The 26060-nt window shown below is 35.0% G+C and overlaps 2 protein-coding genes across 4 annotated transcripts; one reads left to right on the forward strand and one right to left on the reverse strand.

Moving 5' to 3' along the window:
- Positions 1-1158: 1158 nt before the first annotated feature.
- Positions 1159-11311, reverse strand: LOC125683209 (SET and MYND domain-containing protein 4-like). Its single transcript, XM_048924094.2, has 2 exons — positions 9405-11311; positions 1159-3588 (listed from the first exon to the last, which is right to left on the reverse strand). The coding sequence occupies exons 1-2, from the start codon at positions 10778-10780 to the stop codon at positions 1530-1532; spliced, it is 3435 nt and encodes a 1144-aa protein (XP_048780051.1). The 5' UTR covers positions 10781-11311; the 3' UTR covers positions 1159-1529.
- A 104-nt stretch (positions 11312-11415) lies between these two features.
- Positions 11416-25858, forward strand: LOC125683212 (hsp70-binding protein 1-like). 3 transcript variants are annotated; one of them, XM_048924097.2, is made up of 7 exons: positions 11585-11675; positions 14299-14371; positions 16635-16800; positions 17682-17903; positions 21037-21192; positions 23297-23505; positions 24419-25858. In XM_048924097.2, exons 2-7 carry the CDS (start codon positions 14333-14335, stop codon positions 24485-24487), a joined length of 861 nt encoding a protein of 286 aa, XP_048780054.1. In that variant the 5' UTR covers positions 11585-11675; positions 14299-14332; the 3' UTR covers positions 24488-25858. The 3 variants fall into 3 exon arrangements, with proteins under 3 accessions (XP_048780053.1, XP_048780054.1, XP_055996394.1); XM_056140419.1 differs by lacking the exon at positions 11585-11675 and adding an exon at positions 11861-11927; XM_048924096.2 differs by lacking the exon at positions 14299-14371 and having other exon boundaries at positions 11416-11675.
- Positions 25859-26060: the final 202 nt, after the last annotated feature.

A 26060-nucleotide genomic window follows, 5' to 3' on the forward strand; every position in this document is an offset into this window, starting at 1 on the left:
AGGGACTGACGGACAGGTAAAAAATATCATACCCTCCGCAACTTCGTTGTGTGGGGTATAACTACCCCCCACTGACAATACATCTAAAACAATGTACAATGTCTACATAAACATTACTACATGTATATAAATTGTTTTTTCAAAATGTTTGATCTTTCAAAGATCATGCATTTTGAGCAGAGATCATTTGCGTGGATATAGCAACCATCATGGTATTGTTGTGTAGGCATTGAGACCTGAAGTATGCGGATATTTGATGACTGCAGGCTTGCAGAAAATTTTAAATAGGAAACTCAAGATACAGAACATAACCTACCATTACACATTTTTGTTGTAAAATAGATTTTTCCCATAGCAACACATTGAATTCGCATCACATGGAAAAAACTTAAAAGAATCAAAACTACTGATTCACAAATGAAATATATTTTCATCATTAATGCAGAAAGAAACGGTTTCAGTTGACAAATTGATGTTATCTGAACTTCACGAGAACAGCCAACACATTAAAAGCTTTTCTACCAAATAATCCCAGCACATTATGGAGTGAATGTACAATGGATCTTCTATCTCTGCAATACCAACATTATCATGATGGTATCCTTAGTGATTTTAAACTGATTGCCCCATTTTATTTCTGTTTTAATCTTTTCATTTTCAGTCCCCGTGCGTGATGTTTTTATTTAAAAAGTTACAATAAAATTCACAGCTTCAGTCCAATAAGTCTTCCATATATGACAGAATAAAAGAATTTTATGTCCATTGTCAAGAGAGAAAGCTAAATTAGGTATAATGATTAAACCACCATAGACCTGCTATATACCCCTGAACATTGACCTCACTTAGCTGTTGGCACTTTCAGCCAATTTTCATCATTCTGTTCACGGCTACATTAAAGTGATGAGAATAGCTGCACACTAAACCCATTGTGTGAATATTGGTAAGTGACAGACGATGACCCACAGCTCTGCCTAAGATGCTTTTATCGGTCTGCGAATTTGATAACGGTCGTTTGTGTCCTTCAATTTGGAGTAATGTTTCCAATAGTTTGAAGCCTTTTAAGTTGTCTGCAAGATAATTAATTTCACAACTTAATATGAAATTCAATAGCAACTGCTAATATCTGCTGTAGCATACGGGGGAAAAAATCAAACAATGTTTACGGAACAAGATGGTTTATATTCAATCAATATCCATTTATAAATATATATAGAAGCACCAAAATAATTAAACATTCCTTCTTGAATTTCCAACTTATACATGCATGTATACTGTACTGAATTTCATTGGTAGATGTACAAATGTATTGGTGAAGACAATGGGTATGAAATTAGGTGTAATTCTATCTCAAATACAGAGAAGCTAATTAATGGTTTGACAAAGTGCCAAATACTACTGAACAAGGGATGCTAATATGAAGGACACAGGGACACAAAATCAATGTATATAAGTCTAAAGCATTCAGTCACATTATAGAGAATATGTCCACAAATACATTCATCAGAAAATAGTGTCGTGCATCGGTTCACTTAAGGCAAAATGTAAGAATTAGCTAGTGTGGCAAAGCACTGCTTAATTGCCTCTTGACAATTATTGATGTCTCTCCAAGGTATAGAAATGTGAGTCATCAGGAAATCAAGGTGGTTCAACAACACCTGTAATGCTGCCTGTATGTCGACCTCCGAAAGCACCCTCTCCAATGCAACATGATATTTATTGGTTGAATCCTGCAATTCCTTAACGGTTTGTGTCAGGTCTTGCCTCCTGTGACAAGATGAACACTCCGAGTCGGCCAGATGTTTGTCTGGCACAATGAATATAGGCCCAGCACACTCTCCACATTTGAACACAGGAGTATCTGTGGGAATATCAAAATACAGAGGGAGATCCAACTGACAAGCTTCGCAGTTACAGTCAAAGAAATAGGATGGTCTTAATTTTGCTCGTCGCTCGGCTCTTACGGATAATGGATAGAGTGCTCCATAATTGTCGAGGATTTCCTCACCTTTTTTAATCGGCTTGATTGCTCTGACAACACAGACATTCCCGTAACTGTGTCGAACCACTGACGGATCACAAGAATGGTTGATGAGGCTGAGAAGAGCGTAAGCTCCGGACCCGATCTCTGTCGTGTTTGTTACAGTGGGGTCTCCAGGTTTCCAGTGGATTTCTGAAATTTCATGAGCATTACAGGGCAGCATTTGTATTTGTCTTAAAATATGTCCCCCTATGTAACATCTTGCATCTTCTTCCTGCCCAACTAGGCCACCCTTAAAGAAGGAGGTCAGTTCTAAACACTTTAATAGGTATACTGTCTGCACTGCTTTGTCAAATAAGTCTTCTGGTGTCCTTTTGTCGCCATGGTTCACCAGCGTGTACAAAGCGTGGTAATCTTCTGAATCATAATGGCCATTTTTAGTGAATCCAAGACTCTCAGACACATCATCAGCACAAAAATTACTACGCTCCTGCATAAGATTAGCAAACCCGGCTTTCATCACAATTCGAAGTCCTAAATGCCCTAACTTTGACTTCATATTTTGAACATGTCTTATAATTTTACATTCATCTCTGTGATATTCTGCCCATCCTTCCTCATGACACTGAAGAGAACAAAATGCAACATCACAGCATTGCTGACACGGCACAGGGGAGTTAACCCTTCTGCAGCAGTGACTACAGTACTCTTGTTCTCTCTCGCAGAGATTAACTGAGGCAAAGGGCTTCTCCACTGCTACAACTTCTCCAACTTTAATATCAGCGGACGCCATTAGTCCACGCCCCATTTCATCACTCTCTCTTAAGCCAATGACAGAACTTGCTGACAAGAACACGGGGTTTTGCGAGTTTTTGTCAATCTGAGGCACATTTGAGTGGAAACGGTTAACAGCTCTGCTGGAACCCTCCAGCTCCTTCTCTGGGTCCTCACTGCAGTCTTCACATCTTATTTCCTCTATCAGACGTTGCAAGTTCTGGGTAAAATGTTGCCTCTTCTTCTCATCAAGATTAGAAAATTCTAAAGATTCCACAGCCTTCTGAAAGGATTGTTGTGCTTTTGTGAAATCATTCAATTTTCTGTGGCACTTTCCTTGTCGATCATGAAGTTTGTAATGGTTTTCTTTGGGATATCCAAATTGGAAAGCCAGTTCTGCATTCCACAAACAAGCAACATAGTCGTCAAGATGGAACAAGGCTGCAGATCGGTTTGCATAAGCATTGGCTAAATCGACATCCCTGGTGTCCGTGTTTGGTTCCGATCTATCAAAACAGTTCATGCTTGTCACTGGGGCTTTTAACACACTTGCTGTGTAAAGTTTTAAGGACTTTGCGTAATTTTTCTTCTGGAAGAACTGGTTGCCTTTAATTCTGATTTGACACGATTCTTCAGAATTTTTCCTATTGTCATATTCTTCAAGATGTATGTGTTTTTGAACAACCGATAATGACCAAGCAAAACGTACCCTCTCCTCATTGGTTTTCATTGTTGAAAAGTCTTCCATGGTTTTTACGAATTTTCGATTCTTCTGCAATTCCTCTCGTATGGCTCTCTGGATGCTCTCCATGTCAGCTGATTTACAATGTCGAAATCTGTAATTAGAATTTAAACATATTAAACAGTTGTAATAATTTACAAAATATAATTTTACCAGGTACCTCTCCATAGGACATCGAATGACCCATCATAGTTATTCAGAGAAGAACTAAAACCCAAATCTAGAAATATGATCAAGGTCATATAGAAGGTCAAGGTTAAAAATGTGTTGAGGCTCTTACAGAAATTAAGGCATCCTCACTATGTTAGTCATAGATGAGATCAATTTAGAAACACAAGGCCACGATTTTACAGAAGTTCAAAGTAAAAGTACATTGGCATGTTAGTAGTTAAATGTCATTCACGTTATAAAGGTTGGTCAAAATTAGCTGTTGTAATGCTTTTATCAAAATGTACATGTATGTAAAGTTTCTTGAAGAAATCTTTGATAAAACCAGAATATTTTCTTATTTCTAGTTTTACCCATGACCCATGATTCAAACTTCTACTACTTTAAAGTCTATCCATCTCAGATGTTCTACCACTGACTAAAGACTAAAACAACTCCATACAGGTGCCCTTTTGGATTACACATCTCGGATGTTCTACCACTGACTAAAGACTAAAACAACTCCATACAGGTGCCCTTTTGGATTACACATTTCGGATGTTCTACCACTGACTAAAGATTAACACAACCTCATACAGGTGCCCTTTTGGATTACACATCCCGGTTGTTGTTTCACTGTACTAAAGACCAAGGTACAGTTGAGCCGTGTTGTCTCGAAGTTTGTCTGAAAACTTCGACACATCCAAGGTTTCATTTTCACAAGTCAAAGGTTATTGATTCGTTACCTCGCACTAACCCTTGACATCAGTGACTATTAAAAAGTTGGCCTCGTTCTGATTGTTTTAACAAAAGAGTGGGAACCAATGAGAATGAGGTTCTATTTTCAAATGTATAACAACGCGAAGCAAGAGATTCAAATAAAAACATATGTAATGATACCTACAGTTATGGCTATTTCAATTGTTAAAGCAATATTGTCTTAAGCAAAAAGGTTTCCAAACTTGATCTACTATCAATATACGTAATTAGTGGTGTAAATATTACAATAGTGCGTGTTTATCAATACAGCAGTATGAGATTGCGTCATTTGAATCCATGTACACCATAACAAGATGCAGTGATTTCATTAGATGTTTTAATTATAGTGGATTGCGTAATGGTCTAATGAACCCAACTTTTATATAGCGACTGATGTCAAGGGTTAGTGCGAGGTAACGAATCAATAACCCTTGACTTGTGAAGATGCTGAGGTTTGACATAAACAAATTTAATCCATGATTTTACTTTTTACCAGTGAATGTTACCACGTACCACATGATTATAATTCACACTCAATCAAGTATTTTCTATTTATACTTCCATTGTTTAAAACACATGCAAATTAAAATTGCTGATAAATAAAATTCAAATATTTCTTTTACTTCTATTTCATTCATCATTAGAATGTGACATTTTGAAATAATTCAACATTCTGTAAACTTACTTGTATATATATAGCTATACAAGTTTGTAAAAAAAAAAAAAGACATTACACTTAATAATACAGAAAAAATAATTCATTTTCAGTCAAAATAAATATATACAGTACAATGTATATGCAATCATGTGAAAATAGGTCAGCAAAAGTCTTTGATAAATCACTATTATACCACCACTAAATCACTCCTAGGATGTGTGCCCATGAAAAAGTTATCCAATGTCTGCTTGCAAAATTTCTTCTATCTTTTTTTATGTGAAGGATGCCTGATATTTTGTTGAGGTTTTTAGAGTCGATGGGCCCGGGTGTATCCCTGAACAAATTGTCACATGCATCATGTGTCGATGGTCGTCTGCAGTGTGGTTATATTTATACTGGTGAAATATCAATTTAAAAAATTGATTCTGTTATGACTGCTATTCATAAAGTTTGTACAAATCCACCACCCACTGATCACATCAATTATTCAATTAAAAAAATGATTATACATTTTGGTAATCTAATTTAGTTTTTAATTTGTCCAAAAGATCTGCAAGACACATCATGGATGTTTACATTGAGCAGAGACATTATTTGTTGACCTCTAGTGATTAAATACAGGTTTCTGTGTGTATATTACCTTCTTTGGATTTAGTTTTAAAGTGAAAAAGATATTACATTGTATGTTATTAAAGGCTGACCAGGCACATCTTAAGCATAATACAAATGAAAGAAAGCAAAAGTGAGCAAGTTCACATACCCCACACTCCAACATTGCTTGACAATGCTTCACATAATGAATGGTAATGCTATGCATTACTGCAAGAACAGGACAGGCGTGCTTAAAATTCTAATTTCAAAAGGGGCATAACTCTCACAAAAATTATTGAAATATGTACATGTACTTGGGTTATTGTAAGTCCAGAGCAAAGTTTAAAACTTAGGCCAATAAAAACAAGAGGACAATCGGCCATAATGCTCACCTGGTCCTTTTGTTCTTCAGAAGACTTAATTATTTAAAAAGACTTTTTACCCTCTTTAATCCCACAATTTTTTTTTTAACCCATATCATATGACCCCCACTTAAGCCAAACAGGATTATGACTCAACCCCACAACATAGGGATGCCTTATTTCCTCTATATTCACGTGAAATTTTATCCCAGATTTTAATTCCACCTACCCCATGAGCAATTTTTAAGAAAAATTCAAATTTCCCCCCATACATTCTCAAACTTTGAATCAATATTGTGACTCAAACCTATCCCAAGAGCACAGACTGGAAGAGAATCTGCACTACATGTAGATGCTTGCATATTTTGCTTTGAACAACTTAAATTTTCATTGTATTAAGGAGGCTATCATACAAATCTTGGCTTTTTCCAGTACCCTAATATGGAGAAGGATATTTTTTTAAATCCTATTTTATTTTCAGTACCTCTTAATCATTTTCTCCTAGAAAAAGGCATTACCCTTCAATTGAAAAAAAAAAGAAATACAAAAAACAAAAAACTTGATTCCCCTTTACCAAAAGGATATTTGTGGCAAATTTGGTTGGAATTGACAAGAATTCAAACTGTGAAAAGTTTCCATTGAGATTGCCAATGTATGATGGAAAAGTTGATTGAGCGTGAGCCTCTGGCTCAGATGCAATAAAAGCACAAAACAAAACATGCGACACAAAAAAGCACAATTTAATGCAGACTGGGAGATAAAATTAAATCTGATGATATACATTGCTAGAGGTGTAAATGGCGTAATACAAAGGAAAATAGAAATTAAAGTGCATGTTGAATTTTTTAAGTGCCTATGTCAATATTAGCTAACTTTTTTCATATTGACATTGCTTGGTTGTTGTTTCTCTTCCGATTATATCGTAGCTGGCACTGGCATATAAGTAATGTCATTTTTGGTCACAATTGATCCATAAAGAAGTATGATTTGTGTACAGTAATTTTGTTGGTTTTAATTAGACTGTTTTACTTGATTTTATGATATATATTTATAAAGGAGATTCAATCATGCTAGTCATCACAAAGGTATACAATGTACATATATTTGAGACAGATACACTCCCAGTAAATCCTTAATTCCAAGTGTAACAAGAGGCCCAAGGGCCACATCGCTCACCCGAATCACCTTGGCCCATATTTAAAGATTTTCTCTATATATTAACATGTAAAACTTTTAACCTTCTGGCCCAGTGGTTCTTGATAAGAAGATTTTTAAAGATTTCCCCTATCTATTCCCCATCTTTGCAAACCAAGTGTCCGAAGCGAATCGGACACTTGGCTTGCGAAGATGTCTATTCTCATGTGAAACTTTGATCCCCTACTGTGGCCCCAACCTACCCCCGGGGGCCATGATTTTTACAAACTTGAATCTGCACTATGTTAGGAAGCTTTCATGTAAATGTAAACTTCTTTGGCCAAAGGTTCTTGAGAAGATTTTTAAAGATTTCCTCATATATTTGTATGTAAAACTTTGATCCCCTATTGTGGCCCCACCCTACACCCAGGGGGCACGATTTTAACAAACTTGAATTTGCACTATGTCAGGAAGCTTTCATGTAAATTTGTACTTTCCTGGCCCATTGGTTCTTGAGAAAAAGATTTTCAAAGATTTTACCTATATATTCGCAGGTAAAACTTTGATCCCCTATTGTAGTCCAAACCTACCTCTGTGGGTCATGGTTTTAACAAACTTGAATCTGCACTATGTCACGAAGCTTTCATGTAAACTTCAGCACTTCTGGCCAAGTGGTTCTTGAGAATAAGATTTTTAAATAACCCCATCCTATTTTTGCATTTTTGTGATAATCTTCCCATTGAAAGGGGCATGGCATTTCATTTGAACAAATTTGAAAGCACTTCACCCAAGGAAACTTTTTGCCAAGTATGGTTGAAATTGGCCCAGTGGTTTTGGAGAAGTCGAAAATGTAAGAAGTTTACAGACGGACGAACAGACGACGGACAAAAGGCGATCAGAAAAGTTCATTAAAGCTTTCAGCTCAGATGAGCTAAACACTAATGTAGGCTTTGCAGATTTTACCTGTTGGTTATATCTTCGGGCATTATATCACCCAAATTTCCAAATCTTTCACCAGCCATCTCTTATCATTATAAATAAGAAGCAGAGACTCCGGACCCCACTATCTGTTCGTAATTTGTCATATATCATTATGTAATGTATATAACGAAAATATATCGTACTTTTCAAAAAATAATTTTCATGAGTAACTCTCATACAGTAAAACAAATTCACGCTTACTCACTGCGAAGTGACATTCATTCCCCTACGAAGGGAAAATAACTAAGTTTACATTTATTGGATATAACAAAGTCTGGATTAATAACAAACTGTTTTTCGCTATTCACAATAAAAGTGTCTTACTGTAGTTACAACTTCTAGACCTTGGATGTTATTCTCCATCAAACTGTACACCATAGTTAGAACACCAGTACATGTACTCCATACTTAGAACACCAGTACATGTACTCCATACTTAGAACACCAGTACATGTACACCATAGTTAGAACACCAGTACATGTACACCATACTTAGAACACCAGTACATGTACACCATACTTAGAACACCAGTACATGTACACCATACTTAGAACACCAGTACATGTACTCCATACTTAGAACACCAGTACATGTACTCCATACTTAGAACACCAGTACATGTACATCATACTTAGAACACCAGTACATGTACATCATACTTAGAACACCAGTACATGTACACCATACTTAGAACACCAGTACATGTACAACATACTTAGAACACTGAGTACATGTACATCATACTTAGAACACCAGTACATGTACAACATACTTAGAACACCAGTACATGTACTCCATACTTAGAACACCAGTACATGTACACCATACTTAGAACACCAGTACATGTACACCATACTTAGAACACCAGTACAACATACTTAGAACACCAGTACATGTACTCCATACTTAGAACACCAGTACATGTACAACATACTTAGAACACCAGTACATGTACTCCATACTTAGAACACCAGTACATGTACTCCATACTTAGAACACCAGTACATGTACAACATACTTAGAACACCAGTACATGTACACCATACTTAGAACACCAGTACATGTACATCATACTTAGAACACCAGTACATGTACACCATAGTTAGAACACCAGTACATGTACAACATAGTTAAAACACCAGTACATGTACTCCATACTTAGAACACCAGTGCATGTATACCGTAGTACACTGTCATATATAACCCCCGAGATTCTGTGTACATGAAGAGGCACATTATTCTGCTCCAGGTGCAAGTAATTACAATAGCAATATTACACTTGTTTATGTTCATCAGATGGCCTATGTTCAAACTCATAATCCAAATGCACAAAAGCTCTCTCTACCTCAGGTAAACATTCTAGTTTGCGCTGCAATGGTTCACCAATATTATGAGCTTCTTTTAATGTCATATCCTCTGGCAACACTATATCCACCTCCACTAGGAAGTTCACTCCAAAATGAAATGCACGGACCGTGTCCAAATATCGGAGTTTTGGGTGATGATTTACACAAATCCAGGTTAATTTCTGTAGGAAATCAGGCTTTGCTGTGTGTCCAGTCAACATCTTGATTTGTCCATAACCAGTGGACCACCAGCCAAAGAGGATGTACAGAGATATCAGGATGGCTCCAACAGGATCTAGATACACCAATTCTGAAACTTTATACTGTTCATACATATTCTTAGAACCTATGTATCCAAACACAATGGCAATTATATTAGAGAGGATATCGTTCCTGTGATCTCGAGTCAAGGCATCAACAGAAGGTGTTCTCACTCTCCTACACACCAGAAAAAGAACGATCTTGACTGCGACAGTTGAGCACACAATCACAATCGTGACCACGTTAACATCAGGATGCCCCTCTTTCCCCGTTGCTAATTCCACTATTTTCTCTGCACTTTCTACAATGAGCTGAACAGATGCCAGGCTCATTATCACAGACAGCACAACAATGGCTATTGGTTCTAACTTTGTACGACCTTCAGGATATTCGTATAAATCCCGCTTTCTCATGGCCCTCTCTGTGACTGCTATCACAATTCCTGAAGACAGATCCACTACACTATCCACTAAACTTGAGATTATGGAAATGGAACCTGACAAAATTGCTGCAACTAACTTTGCTCCCAAAAGACACACGTTGGCAGCAAGGGAAACCTTGGCAAGTATATTAGCCTTTTTCCGTTTTTCTTCCTCCTCTTCAGCATGCTCCATAGCATCATCAACACCAAAATGAATATCCTCAAAGGCAGTTATCACTTCATCCTGGTGCTTGTAAAAAGTTCTGATGCGCTTTGGAAGTTTTCTGCTGCTTTTGCCATGCCTTTTAGAAGAAAACTCATTGATAGAAAGTTTCCAGTCCTCTTCTTTATCAAGTCCAATAAAACTACTGTGGGATGGGGCCACTTCTGTAATACAAATTCTACGATGGCAGTCATTGAGGGATGAGGTGGATTTCACAGTCGTGCAATCAGCAAAAATATTTGAACCATCTGCTCTTCCAAGCAGAAACTTCACCACTCCTGGAGACCTCACTTCCTGTTCATTTAGTGGTTGGTTTCCAAATGACAATCTTCGTTTCAATGGGATATTTTCCTCTTTCTCAACCACATGAAGATCGTCCAGAGTAAGTGACTTCCTGGCCATTATACTACTTCAATAAAAATTATCTGTCGCATAAGAGCTGTCATTTTTGTTTTAAACATAAAGCTAGAAGGGATATTTGTTTGAATTGCAAACTCAACTCAAATTGAATACACAAATTTGCTACATATACATGTGTAGAAAAGTACGTGAGCGGATTTTGGCACAATGTCAAATCTACATATCAATGATTTCCAAAATAACATGAACTAATGGGTTACAATGCAGCCTTTAGATCAGTGGTAGAGCGCGAAATTAGTAGCAGCCCCAGTCTCTGAATCAAGTTATCAAAGTTAATTTTCTTTCACACTCCCAACGTATTTTTAGATTTGCTTTTTTATAAATCTTAGATATATACTTAGTACTTTATAAATACAAAAGACACTAACTTGTATATGTAACTTCAAAGATGATACGAGCATTAAGCCAAGTTTAACAAAAACATGTGCTGATAGATGATCTCTCTTTTTACCCTCATCCATACTTTCCATTGTCGTAATACAGTTGAGCGAAAATAATAGATAATCAAATATTAAATCACTACCACAACATTATTCATTGAATATATTGATTGGTATATTTGCAATATTGATCTTACCAATATAATCTTTTATTTCATTATTTAATGTAAACACATTGCGACAACCAGAAATCAGTGACGGCATGTTGACTGTTTTGGATTTTGTGGAGAAGTTTCTAGATAAATCAGATTGGTTGTGAGTTTGTAGCTTTATAAGTCACTATCGCAATGGCAAACAGAGGTTCTGGTGGCAGAGGCCCCAACGAGAATAAACCGCCAAAAGATGTGAAAGACTTGCTGGAACTCTGTATAGGGGCCCAGGGTGAAAACCAGGACGAGGAGGAAGACCCAGTTCCAGTGCAACCGATGTCAGCAGAGGTAGCGTAACATTCTACAACAAATGTCTTACGTTGTTCTAGGAAAGTGTCTTATTGAATGTTTACGGAAATCACGTAACATTTTGTCACAGTTATGTCGTCTGACTCTCTTGTCATTGTGTTTACGGATATATCATTATGGAAGAGAAGGATAAATTAGTGCATCACGAAAGAAAAAGTATATTTACCATTAACATTTACAGCGTATACATCTACACGATATTGTATGTAAATCTGGGGCCGACTTCACCATGTAAGTTTTACTCATAGAACAGTTTCATGGCAGTAAGCAATTCTAGACATAGTCCTGTTGTTTTGGTGAATGTTTACGGAAATCATTCACGTAACATTTTGTCACAGTTGTACATTGTTTTCGGGACCTTCTTGTCATTGTGTTTACAAACAAGGAAAAGTTAGTACATCATGAAAGAAAAAATATGTTTTATCATTTTAAAACATTTACAACATACATGGTCTCCATGACATTGGGGCCGACTACTGTTATTGTAAGTTAACTCATCAGCTAGTATTATCTTTAGGCTATGCCTGACCAACTTTTTAAACTATACATCTGCTAGTTTCATAGCATCCAGTAGCAATTAGATATAGTGATTTTTTGTTGTTGCTGTTCTAAAAAATTCTTGATCCTCACAGGCAATCACTCTTTCTAATTATCCTCTGCATTCCCAAATCTAGTGTTATTGTATAATACACTCATGACTGACTTATTTTTCTTTCATTGTCAATAAGGTAGGATAGACAATTCTTTTTGTGACTTAAATTCCTCAGAAATCATAAATGTTTTAAAGTTTGTTTGTAATTGTTAATTCATTTTAATAGATCATTGAGTTAGTCTGCATCTATACTTTGGTGAATCCCAGTGTTTGTTCATTAGTATTCATACATAGACACCCAGTATTATTAACATAGACACCCAGTATTCATACATAGACACCCAGTATTATTAACACAGACACCCAGTATTATTAACATAGACACCCAGTATTATTAACATAGACACCCAGTATTCATACATAGACACCCAGTATTATATTAACATAGACACCCAGTATTCATACATAGACACCCAGTATTATTATGACAGTAACTTTATCCAAAAAGATCTTTGACAGGCATGGATCATGAGATCAAAGAGTTTGATCTCATCTTCACCTGTCAAGGAAATGTCATTAGATTGATAATCCTTGTGTTAGATAATTTAGTATACCACGATTAATGATGACATCAATGTCTCGATCTAGATCTACAATCGCACCCTGAAAATGGTATGACGTTCATTCCTAATTGTATTTCATATTATATGCTTGTTATTGCAAGTGATATATTTCTTGGAACACATTAGGTTTGAAATACAAGCTTTTATAACTGTTATACAAATTGAAAATTGGCAAAAAGACTAAAAGATTTATCTTTGAATTGAAATGATTTTTTGTGCAAATTAGTCATCCGTGTTGGTCAGTTGGTAGCTTGCTAGTTGTGGAATTGTCCAAAGCCTTAAAGCTCCTGGAGTGTGACTGCTATGTCACAAAACTTGTGAGTTCAAAGTTTTGACCATGTAATGCAGTTGATATGATTTCTCACACAAATGGATGTTTAAATATATTTGGATGTCATCAATTTTGGACAGTGAAAGGATTATGCAGAAATCTACATTGTGGTGATTTGCATAGTCAGATCCACACCCTGTGAAATCAACAATATCAAACTGTAGAACATTGATGGGTATGTTTTTAATTCACAGTTGATCAAGCCCAAAAATGGCTCATTTTTGCCTCCTTGTGCATATAGTCTTGTTTTCATAAGGAAAATCACGTCATAACTGCTAACTTCCTTTCCGAAAATGAATTGCAAAGTAAGAATGAATAAATAACTAAAACAAAAATATCAGTTATATACTTGTTGTACTTCTAAATTTAATTTCCAAGCTGGTTAGCTCAGTGATGAACATGTGAGACTAAGGATCTGTAGATCATGATTCAAATCTCGTAGGTGTTTAGATTTTTCTCCTAAACCTGCATTTTTTTTCACTAGAGAAGGTGAATTATTTAAGGTTTTGACTTGATAATATTTTGGACTTTTCATCCGTAACAGCTTTCTCAGGTGTGTTTTACCTCCTAAATGGGGGACCACATGTTTTTTTGTCATTACAAGAATAGACCATTTCCCTTGACATAGCAGGCACATTTAAATTTGCACGTGCATGCATCTGATTTTGACTACGGATAACTTTGTTTATCTGATCAAGATATAGGGCTCACGGTGGGTGTGACTGGTTGACAGGAAATGCTTACTCCTCCTAGGCTCCAGATCCCACCTATGCCCGACTGTCCTATGGTGTATCTAGGGGTCCTGTTTGCCCAACTTTCTATTTTGTATTGCTGATAGGAGTTACGAGATTGATCACTGTTTGTTATCTTCACCTTTCATCTAGGAGTACTCACATCATAAAAATGACTGGTATTTACTATCTGATCTATAAAGTAGACTGTACCTTATCAATTGTCAATACTAGTCACATATATCTTCTCAAGTTGAAGTACATGTAGCATAAGAACCAATGGCAGATCGCTAATGTTGATTTCATCTTATCTTTGTTTTTACAGGTAAGTAGCATGTTGGTATCTGGATAGGAATTCCATGTTGGAAATATCAGACTATGACTATCCATTTAAGGAGGTATAATACACCATCATAATGGCTGACTTTTTAAAACATGGATGAAAATCTAAATATCAGCAATATTTGTATATTCCTTTTAAATTTGATTGTTTAGCTGGGTAACTCAGTCGGGTAACATGTCAACTGCTGCTCTGTAGATCAGGGGTTGAAGCCCACAGAATGGACAGTTTGAGGCTTATATCCTACTTAAAACATTACATCTTTTGTTCTAAGAATGGACAGACTCAGGTAAACCCATTGACGATAATAATTATGAATAAAGCTATTTTTGAATAGTCTCACAATATAACCAGTCTTGCGTAGAATTCTGTTTCTTTTGTTCACTTATTGGACATTGTCAGGTAAGTAGTCTTCTACTGCAGGTTTTATATTCACTCTTGCTATAGTACTGAGCCATATCAACATGTCTTCCTCTGATGGGGAAAGCATTTTCATTGCACAATCGAAAAGGATTTTAGTGAAAGTACTGCAAATATTATCTTAATGAGTGTTATATTCTGGATATGGAGGGTGAGAAAGTTATGGAGCCAAATTTTGATCTGAAAAGCATTGTGTTTTCGAATATTTGGCTGAGGAAATAATTAACGCCAGCCAAAAGAACCCAATACGCCTATCTCGTGAAATGAAATTATTCATGAAAGCGAAAATGATAATTCAGAATTAGGATAAAACATAAAAAAGCGTTGTGAAGAAGTTTCGGAATGTGCCTCTGAATCCTGCGAACTTCAAATACAGTATGGAATTATGTCTTTCAAATTTAAGTTTCTATGCGATATAGTAATGACCAATGGAATTTAAAAATTGTGAATCTTACGAGTTGAAGCAGAGAATTCTACTAAGGGGAAATATCCTTTTTTAATGTTTCAGTGATTTTTCCAATATCTGTGTTGATTCTTACTTGTTAGGAATTTAAAATTGAATTTGTATGTCTTTGACAAATGTATTTTCAGCCTACCTGTACTGTAGATGTCTAATAAGTTATTGGGTTTACCTGGCATTGTCCAATAAGTTGACAATTACTGTCCGTTATTTTTAAGAACAAACAGTATCCAGGGCTCGAAATTAACATATGTCCGTCAGTCTCACAGTGACTGGTTAAAAGTCTGGTGGACTGACTGACATTTGTTTTAGTCAGTCCAATGGGACTGGTCGATTTTCTAAAACGTCATTTTGGAAAACATACTGTCTTATGGAATCTTAAACACACATTTGGCATTCCTCTGTAGATATCAGACGAACCAGATTAGTAAATATAAATCTCACATAAGTGTTACAGTATTGTCTGAGGCAAATCAAGTTAAATTCCGTTATTTCTTTTGATAACATGAACGAAATATGTTTATTTCTGAAAAACTCTGGTGGACTGGTAAATTTTTCTGCGGACTGGTTGAAATTACACCTTATCAGTCCGGCTGGACTGGTGACATAAAACATGAGTTTCAAGCCCTGGTATCTGTCCATTCTTAAAAATAATGGACAGCAATTGTCAACTTATTGGACACCTACAGGTAAACTTTTCACTACAAGTGGACTTTCTTCTATATAAAAGCCTAAAAAGACAAAGGATTGCATAACAAAAATGTTTTAATAGTATGAGTTGCTCTTATTTAATTGTGTTTTCTTTCAGTAAGTACAAAACTACCTCTAGCTCTTAGACTACTCCTTCCTGGGTATTCCTACGGATTAAAATCCCTCAATGATTGAGATATTCCAAATCTGTACCATACTTACTGACCACAAAGCATCAGTTCAGTCATGGATTACTTTGTCCGTCATGTGTCCCACCGTCTGCTACACCTTTGTACATATATATTATTACTACAGTAAATGGATCCAAAGAGTCGGATCACGTTGAGTTAACAGGCGCATATCATCAGATTGCAACCTTTGGATCAAGTTACTATAGTAATGATAAATTTATGATATACCCTATATTTTTAAATCCACATTTATAAGATAATAGATGTAATATAAATCATCAAAAACAGACATACAGTGAAATTATATTTAGTGTACGCAATCTTGTATGTGACGCGGCGATATTTTCCCCAAAAAACGTTATGTTGATGCATTGTGATGTCATCAGTTTCAGAGGATACTAATACAGAATCAGAAAACCACAGTGTGGTAATCCGGAAAACCGGATGATTGACACTCTGAAATCAACAGTATCAAAAACGAAACATTGATGGGTATATAATGAATTGATAATATCGTACATTAACTTTTTGATAAATTGCAACACTATACTATATTCCAGCGACGACAGTGGTTGAATAATGCACTGGTAGACTTGACTGTGAGCCCCGTGGAGAAGATGAAGGAATGTCTGCGAACTCTGACTTCACCAAATGTTACAGAAAAGAAAATGACGGAAGCTTTGGAGGAAGTCATAGAGTGGTGTGAAAATCTAGATTTCGCTGCAGGTTTGTATTTACTGTTGAAGAATATTTCAAATAAACCTTAGGCACTTAAAAGCATGGCTGCATGTTGCCTTTAAATATAGCCATCAGAACAATTAATTTTGATTTTGAAATTATTTGATAGAGATCAGATTGAGGATTTACTGAATAAAAAAAGAGAGAAAGTTGAGTCACTCTGGACCAGTCAAAACTGGTTTGAAGACTTCATTGTTTCGATCATGTCAATACTTTTTCCTGTTATTTTTAGATATAACAAAAGCTCTAACTATTACAGTTTGAACGTGTGAATATAATGAACAGTGATCAATCTCATAACTCCCTTAATTAAGGAATACAAAATTATAGAGAGTTTGGCAAACAGGGACCCCCGGATACACCAGAGGCGGGATCAGGTGCCTAGGAGGAGTAATACCCCCTATCAACCGGTCACACCCGCCATGAGCCCTATATCCCGATCAGGCATACAGAGTTATGTGTAGTCAAAATCAGTGTGCCAAGAACCCTTGTAACATCAACTTGTTTGTCAGTAGCCTGTCCCGATTTCAAAACTGATCATACACAGAACAAGCTCTTGCGTATTGAATCAGTTGAGGGATATAAACACCATATGCAGGAGATAATGGAATATTGCTACATAAATATGGGAAGTTGGTGATGGAGAAGCTGAAATCATCCCATTTGTCATAAAGTTGAATTGTTAGTTTGTCATTCATATTTATTTTCTATAAAATATCAAGTACGAAGCAGATGTGGAGGACTCTATGTTGTCTTTTATTTCTAGTTCACAGGGATATATCGAATCAACATATGAATTGTCAGTGTCACATTTGTGGTTACATATATATATATATCGATACTGTGACCTTCTAGTGTTATTTTTTCAGATTTTTACAAGATAGGTGGCTACCCAGTGCTAAAGGAACTTATGAAACACAAAACAGCAGATATCAGATGGAACACATTAGAACTGGTGGCAGTGTTGGTTCAGAATCACCCTTTCTGTCAGGAAATGGCCCTCAAAGAAAATCTGTTAACTCAGATGCTAAATACACTGGACACTGATGATAACGCGACAGTGAAAACAAAAGCTTTGTATGCAGTATCATGTAAGTACAGAACAGCAAGCATGATTAATGACACAAGATGTCAAATAACTTTTGTTATAGACGTTTAGTAGAAGTAATATTGCTAAAAATCCATATTTACCACAACATTTTCCAATGAAACTGTCTTTTTTTCCTTTACTTGAAAATTCAATTGAAAAACATTATCCGAAAATTTAAATTCATCAAAAATGTCTTTTTATTGGTGCATTTCATGTATTAATGAACAATTAACATTGTTGGTTGATCAAATGATAGAAAATCCCATGTAATCACAGCATGTTTATGCCCCCGAGATCGAAGATCGGGAGGCATATTGTTTTTGTCCTGTCTGTCATTCTGTAATACTGTAATTCTGTCTGAAACTTTATCCTTGCTAATAACTTTTGAACAGTAAGTGATAGAGCTTTGATATTTCACATGAGTATTCCTTATGACAAGACCTTTCTGTGGGTACCAACATTTTTGACCCTGTGACCTTGGAGTTTGACATACTTTTTGAAAACTTTAACCTTGCTAATAACTTTTGAATAGTAAGTGATAGAGCTTTGATATTTCCCATGAGTATTCCTTATGACAAGACCTTTCCATGGGTACCAACATTTTTGACCCAGTGACCTTGGAGTTTGACCTACTTTTGAAAATTTTAACCTTGCTTATTACTTTTGAACAATAAGTGATAGAGCTTTGTCATTTCACATAAGTATTCCTTGTGACAAGACCTTTCCGTTGGTACTAAACCTTTTGACCTTGACATTTGACCTACTTTTGAAAAGATTTACATTGGTCATAACTTCTAAATGGTAATTATTAGAGCTTTCATATTGTACATGAGCATTTCTTGTGACAAGATCTTTCTACTGGTACCAAGATATTTGTCCTTGTGACCTTGGCCATCTTTGGAATTGGCCATTATCGGGGGCATTTGTGTTTCACAAACACATCTTGTTTAGGGTCATAGATTACCCAAAGTTTTTGGATGCATCAAACGAAGTAAAATTTTGCTGTGTGTTTGTGGGATTTTCTATTTCTTTGATCAAATAACAATGTAATATCATTATTATATAAAAAGGGAGATTAAATATGAGGAATTATCAACCTATCAGTCTTACAAACACAAAACGACTACAGAGGTTTTTATTCAATAGAGTGGAACTTTATATTTGAAGTCCTTGATAAATTCAACTTTGGAAATAACTTCTTAAAAATGTGTAAAAATAATTTATGAAAACCATTCTTCAGAATTAAGAATAATGTCAATGAATAAATTTCAGAAAAATGTCAAAAGGAAAAAGGCATAAGACAAGGCTGTCCTATTTCAGCATTGCTCTTCTTATTTGTAGCAGAAATTCTAGCACTAAAAATAAAATCATGTAAAGGTATAAAAGTTTTTGTCAAGATTCCTATGGAAAATGAAATTAAAACACTGTAACATGCAGAAGACACCATGATTCCTCTTGTAGATAGGAGTCTATGGTAAAAACAATTGATATAGCTTATGATTTTGGTATACAACTTCAGAGATAAATCTATATATTGATAAAACTGTAGGTATTTTACTTGGACCCTTGAAAGACAAATATCAGTCTCTGTATAATATAAAAATGACAAATGAAACAATGTTAAGTGTTTAGGTGTATGTCAAGGACATGATACAGAAAACTGCTATAAATGTAATTGGAGTATTAAAAGAATTATCTAGAAATTTGAACTTGTGGAAATCAAGAAAGCTAAATTTTTAGCAATATCAAAACTATTGTATAGTGCATCTATTTTAATGAACCCCAAAAATTTGCAAACAGTGAAATAAAGAAAGCTATTTTCCTTCTTTTTTGTTGTTGATAGAATTCAGCTTATCAAAAAAAAACTTTAATTGGAAAAATTGAGGATAGTGGAATAGAAGTTGTAGATTTTGAGACGGAATTTCAAGCACTAAAGACAATGTGGATAAAGTGTATGTACAGCTGTAATAATAATAAATCTTCTTTAAACATGTTTTTTTTTTGGTTCTTCATTTGAAAATTAACACCCATCCATTCAATCTATCTTCTACAAATCATCTCACAAAATATAAAAGAAATACAGGGGTTGTTAGAAAATGTGCTTATAATTCTACTGCAAAGTATTTTCACACTTCAATGACTGTAAACTTCTCAAAAATATCTCGCTTATTTCATCAGATGATTTTCTATCCCAATCAATATCGTTAAACGTTCTTGGGAATATGATCTGATCCCTGGTACTTGCATGCAGGGGATAGTATAAGAGACAAATGTGTGCATTGTCCCTCTACATGATCTGATGTATAATAATCAAATTATATGCATTCAATTAGCCATTCAGATATGTAATTTTTATTTTACTATTACAATATGTATAATGTAACTATTTCTAAAAAGATATTTAAAGAACATACATGTACAAAAATTAGAGATACTTGTCTAATCTTTTGAATTATCCAATCCAGGGAGCCCCTGGCACACCAGGTGCAGATTATATGAGGGAATCTGTGGATATCACTACATAAAATTTTGTAACTTATATTTTGAAATGTTGAAATTTAATAAAAACAAACAATGTAAATCGGTCATTAATACATGAAATTCACAGAGAAAAAGATATATTTTTTATATATTTAAATTTTTGTGTAATGTGTTTCCATTGAATGATTTGTGAATGATGCAAAATGAAGGTCATTTCATAGAAAAAATTTGTGGTAAAATTATACAATGTAGGATTTTACCAGTATTAAACATTTACAAATAGTTTTAAAAAAGTCTATGACAAAACTTTTTGGGGATTATCCATCGTCGGAACCCACAGGTTTTCTCTCAGTTACACTGCATTCAAAATTGAAAGCAGTGTAATGGAGAGAAAACCTGTGGGTTGATGATGGGGGTTATCCTACATCCTTAATAAATTTATGCTGAATCCTTAACGGAGATTGCAATGTTTTTCATTTGTTTACCTCTAACCATCATTATGTCCCTGATCAGATTCTCAGAGAAAAGATTTCCCAAACAGTTAAGAACTTTTGGCATGCTTCAGGAAAGTGCAAGTTAGCCTTATTTTCTGAAAAGAATGCTGTGATTTTACCACATAATCAAATATTCTCTGATATTTTGCATCATTCCAGGCCTTACTAGAGAAAATCAGAAGGCCCAAAAAGTGTTCGCAGATCACGATGGATTTTCTGTATTGATGAGGGCCATGCAAACAGACGTAGAAAAATTAAAGATCAAGGCGGCATTTTTGCTATCATCACTGTGTAGTAATCAACCAGAATTTAAAGGTATGGTTCACATAAGCTACTCCCTCTCTTTCAGAAAAGTTAATAACCATAGTAATTAGGGCTATTCCTTGATAAGCCACACATAAAGCAGGATGTGCTTGATACATGTTGATTGACCCCTTCACTTTTTCCAATTGACTTGTGTTCTGGGTACTTTGCAAGATTATGGTGAGGACAATAATTTCATTCTTGCAGCTTAATTGTGACCTTCACCTTGATAAATTGACCTTGATATAAGTTCACAAAACTCTGTTTTGTTATAAGCAACAAAAGACATCTTGGTTATCCTTTTGAATTTGTCCAATGACTTGGACTGGGATTATGCAATTTCTGAGTTGCCTGATATGTTGTTTCGGTTTGTGGAACTTTTATGTATGGTGAGACGCAAAGTATTTTTCTTGCACCTTCGGTGGGTACAAATCCTAATCACTGCATTCAAATATTGCATATAATCAAGATATTACCAGCTGATGTGCAATCATCTGAATTACATGGAAACACCAATTTAGTGAGTTGACAAGTATTTGAGATTTAAAAAGCTCAATCAAAAATTTAAAATTCGTTATCTCTCTTCATTAAGATAATCTATCACTTTTATTATCTTGTTGAGGAGGAAATGAATAATAATTACATATTCAATTCAAGGGCCAAATTAAAACAATTTCTCCTTGATATTTTCACCAGTTGATAATAACAGAATTCAACTTATCGTCATCTACATAGCGAGTCTATAATATGCATATACACCTTGCGCCTATTCAAGTGTTCAATAGAATTCTGAAATGCCTCCATCACAGAAGAGCTGACATCTCCGAAATTGTTTATTATGGAACAACTGTCAGAGTTGTATCCAAATCTTATGGCCAACAACTACAAGTATATTTTTATACGCCCGCATAAAAATGCGGGCGTATTATGCTATACCGCTGTCGTCCTTCTGTCCCTTAACTTTGTCTTCTCAACTCCTCCTAAACCCTTTGGGGGATTTTGATGAAACATGGTACAAAGGAAGATCACAATGTGTAGATGTGCATATGACAAGGGGAATGCTGTCCCACTATTTTTGAAGTAGTTACATCTCTTGGACTTAGATTTGTTTAATGCAAAATACATTGTTATTGCAAGTCCGACGAAATCCTTTCGTGTATAATCCTTTCTTACTTGTTCAAATTCCTGGGTCAATAATGTATGCGGGCATATTATGTACCGGTTTAGCGGTGCCCTATTTTTATATACACAGCCTGTGGTAGAATATTTTGGACTGACAAGATTAAGTTCATACTGTAAATACTTGGGGCCTTCATCTTGTTCAGATGAATTGGAACAGAGACATGGTCATGAACCTCTCTTCTGGTATAAAAAAAGGTTGTTTTAAGTTACTTCTACAGTTCTGCATTAATAGTCATGACCTAGATGAGAATTTCTTAGTTTATGTGGCAAATATCATCTCAAAATTCTTATTTGTATGAAATATCAGTTGATGATGCTTTGAATTGAATAGCATGTAACCAGAATGAGCAGAAGGATATGGAGATATATTTACATTTCCTAAGTTCTGTGATAACTCCGAGAATCTCCAATGTGTAAGTTTCCCCATATACTACATCAGCATGTAAATTTCTCACTCCCAACTTGTCATGTTTGTGGGTGGGGAACCATGGAAATTAACCTGGAATGCCTTGTGTATTTTAATTTCATTTAGGAGTATTTTTGATGTGTTGAATTTATATTTTCATTTTGATTTAAGGAATCCCTGTCCAGTTTGTAGGGTATGTGAAGTGATTAACTACAATGGAAAATGTGATCATTTATGTATAATGGCATCATACATGTTATCACGTTTTACATTGGAATTAATCACCTCGCATACCAACATACTGGAAAGTAAATTACTTAAATACACTCACACATCTTATGTTACACTATGATAAACTTTTTTTTAAATTAAAAAGGGGCACTTGCTGCCATAAGACCTATTACAACTGCTGTCTACTTTTGTGTAAACCTTCTGTTTGTAGATTACAACTGCTGTCTACTTTTGTGTAAACCTGCTGTTTGTAGATTATAACTGCTGTCTACTTTTGTGTAAACCCTCTTTTTGTAGATGTGATGTGTGATACTGGAATGATTGATCAGTTAGTGGGAGTTCTAGGTGAGGAGCACAGCCCATTTCATGAACACACCCTTTCTGCCCTTCTGTCCATAGTTAGCCATCATCAGAGGGCTATAGAGGAATGTCAGAGACCAGAGTTAGACCTCAGCGAAATATTACAGAGACGAATCAAGTTTCTGGAGGGCAAGGATGAATTCAATGTATGTTAATTACTAGTATTACAACTTGTTAATTACTAATATTACTCCTCGTTACTTACTAGTATTACTCCTTGTTAACTACTAGTATTACACCTTTTTAATCATGCGAAAGTATAACCATATTTCATGCCAATGTTAGAAATCATATGCTTAGTGCTATTCATGGAGGGGGATTTGAATTTAGTGGTATGACTCTCAAATTAGGGCATCACCTTCCTTTTCTTGGAGGGGGAAAGGTATGGTTCTTTATGGTAAGGAATTGGTATGACTTTTTATGGTGAGGCATTTACCTCCCTTTACTAAGTCTAAGAGGGAATTTGTATTCAGTGATATTATTCTTTTCAAGTTAGTTTTTCATGGAGAGGGGGACATGACTCTTTATAATAGGGTATTACCTCCCTTTCCATGGAGGGAGATTTGAATTCAGTGTCAGATATGACCATACCACAAAAACAACACAAAAAATTGAACACCATGAAAATTACTGATTTTATCGGCATGGATCTTATTTAATTAAATCATTCTACTCCTTTGACTGCCTATTGTTTAAAGAAATTTACATTTTTATTTTATATTGAATTATATTCTTTTAAAGACATTTACATTGTTGTTTACTAATTGAATATAGATTTTGATTTTTACACTTTGTGACATGTCCAACAGAAAGCAATATTTCTCAATCCATTCTACCATTGCCTTAACAAGTATTTCCTGTGATATTGCCCTCTATGACAATTAATTGTACCTTTTAAAAAGAATATGTATTCTAGATATGCAAGCTTCTTCACAAAGTGTAAATTTAAGTTTGTTCAATTCAGGGGCCCCAGAAGTAGGGTGTGGCCATAATAGGAGATCAAATGTACAGCAAATCTATTTTTCACAAAACTTTATGGTTGACCTCTTTTTTTTTTAGGAAGAAAGCTACTATGCCAAAGAATTACTGAAACTGATATCAGCTGATGACATCGAAGTTCAGAGGTGAAAACCACAGAGGAAGTTACGTCACTGTGAATTAGTTATATTTCAAATACTTGATTACCGTGATTTAGCTCTGGTGGATTAATCAGCGAGGCATTGAATTGGGAATCTTCACGTCTATGTATAGTAATATATACAAGATTATTTGTGAGAGCCCTTTTTCATGTTAAGGCAGCCTCAAGAATTTGAGTGAAAATAACATTCTCATGGATAAAAGTTGATATTACAGTGTCAAAAAATAAAAATTGACCCAGGCTGGCAGATTCTGTTACATATGTATGTTTGATATTGTTAATATTCTTAGTCTTGTGAATACCTTGAATAATCATACATGTCCTACTGTAGAGAAAAATCTAGGCATTTGATTGGACGACAAGCCGGTAATATGAGGCCATGTCCCTTGCCAAGAATAAATGGGATACAAAATGGCTTCGATAGATCTATATACTTAACTGTTTCGTTAAAAAAAAAAAATTATTTGATTGCTATGCAGGAGGACATATTCGTTATATGGATTCTTGGTAGGGTATATGTCGAAGTTTATATATTCTCCTTAGTTGTTAAATGAGAGGGAGATTGTATACTTTAACAAGGAATGTGAGTCCATATACCCTGCCAAAAATCGGTATAACTAATAATGTACTTTCATGACACTCTTTAAATATGAATGTGCATACACATTAGTGGGTACTTTGAAGTTGAAAATAGTAAAGCTGAATTCATTTGTTGACTTAATGCACTTAATAAAAGACTAGTTTTCTAAAATATTCTGAACTGCAAGAGATAAATGGTCACAGGCTAAATTACAAAACATTCATATTGTAATTACATTTCCAAAGTGTTTATATTCACTATTTTTACTAAATTGAAATGAAAGCCATTTCCTCATGAATATGAACAATGTGCGTATGAATTTTGATAGATATAGTATGACTATATTTATGGCTGGGACGATTCCTACAGAAATGAAAGTAAAATGTAATTTTAAAAAGTAAATTTGGATATGTACAGCAAAGTTTCACGACAGCATGCTTTTCATGAAATGCCAACACGCTTCATGAAGTATGCTGGTGTAAAGTGTTGCAGTCCATGCCCTCGTGTAATTCTAAAAATGAATTTCTTGAATAATTCCAGTTTTTATAGTGCTGCCCATGAGAAGTAAAATATGTCATTATATAACACATGTCAGTTGATCCTCAGTACATGCAGTTATTGATGAATGCAGACTACTATTAATAATAAAATTGTTGTTAATGTGTTGTACAGGGGTAGTAATACTTGCTTGTGTTGTGTATTTTTGACTTTTTTAGGTGGTGAGAATTAACTTCTGTTAAATAAATTTAAAATCAGCAAAGCTGATTTCACAGAAATTTTCCCCATGTTTTACTTGTTTTTATATTCACCATGATGCAAACAGCTTAAGGGTGAGATCAAAAGTTAAATGTCTGACAAAAATCTAAATTCACTAAGTTTTCACCAAGACCCCACCCCACCCACCTCCCTTTAAAATTAAATATGATGAATGTTGAAACTAATCGATTAACAAGTAAAAACATACAATTATAAATAACACTCTG

The sequence above is a fragment of the Ostrea edulis genome, chromosome 6, assembly GCF_947568905.1.
Source record: "Ostrea edulis chromosome 6, xbOstEdul1.1, whole genome shotgun sequence".
Lineage (NCBI taxonomy): Eukaryota > Metazoa > Mollusca > Bivalvia > Ostreida > Ostreidae > Ostrea > Ostrea edulis.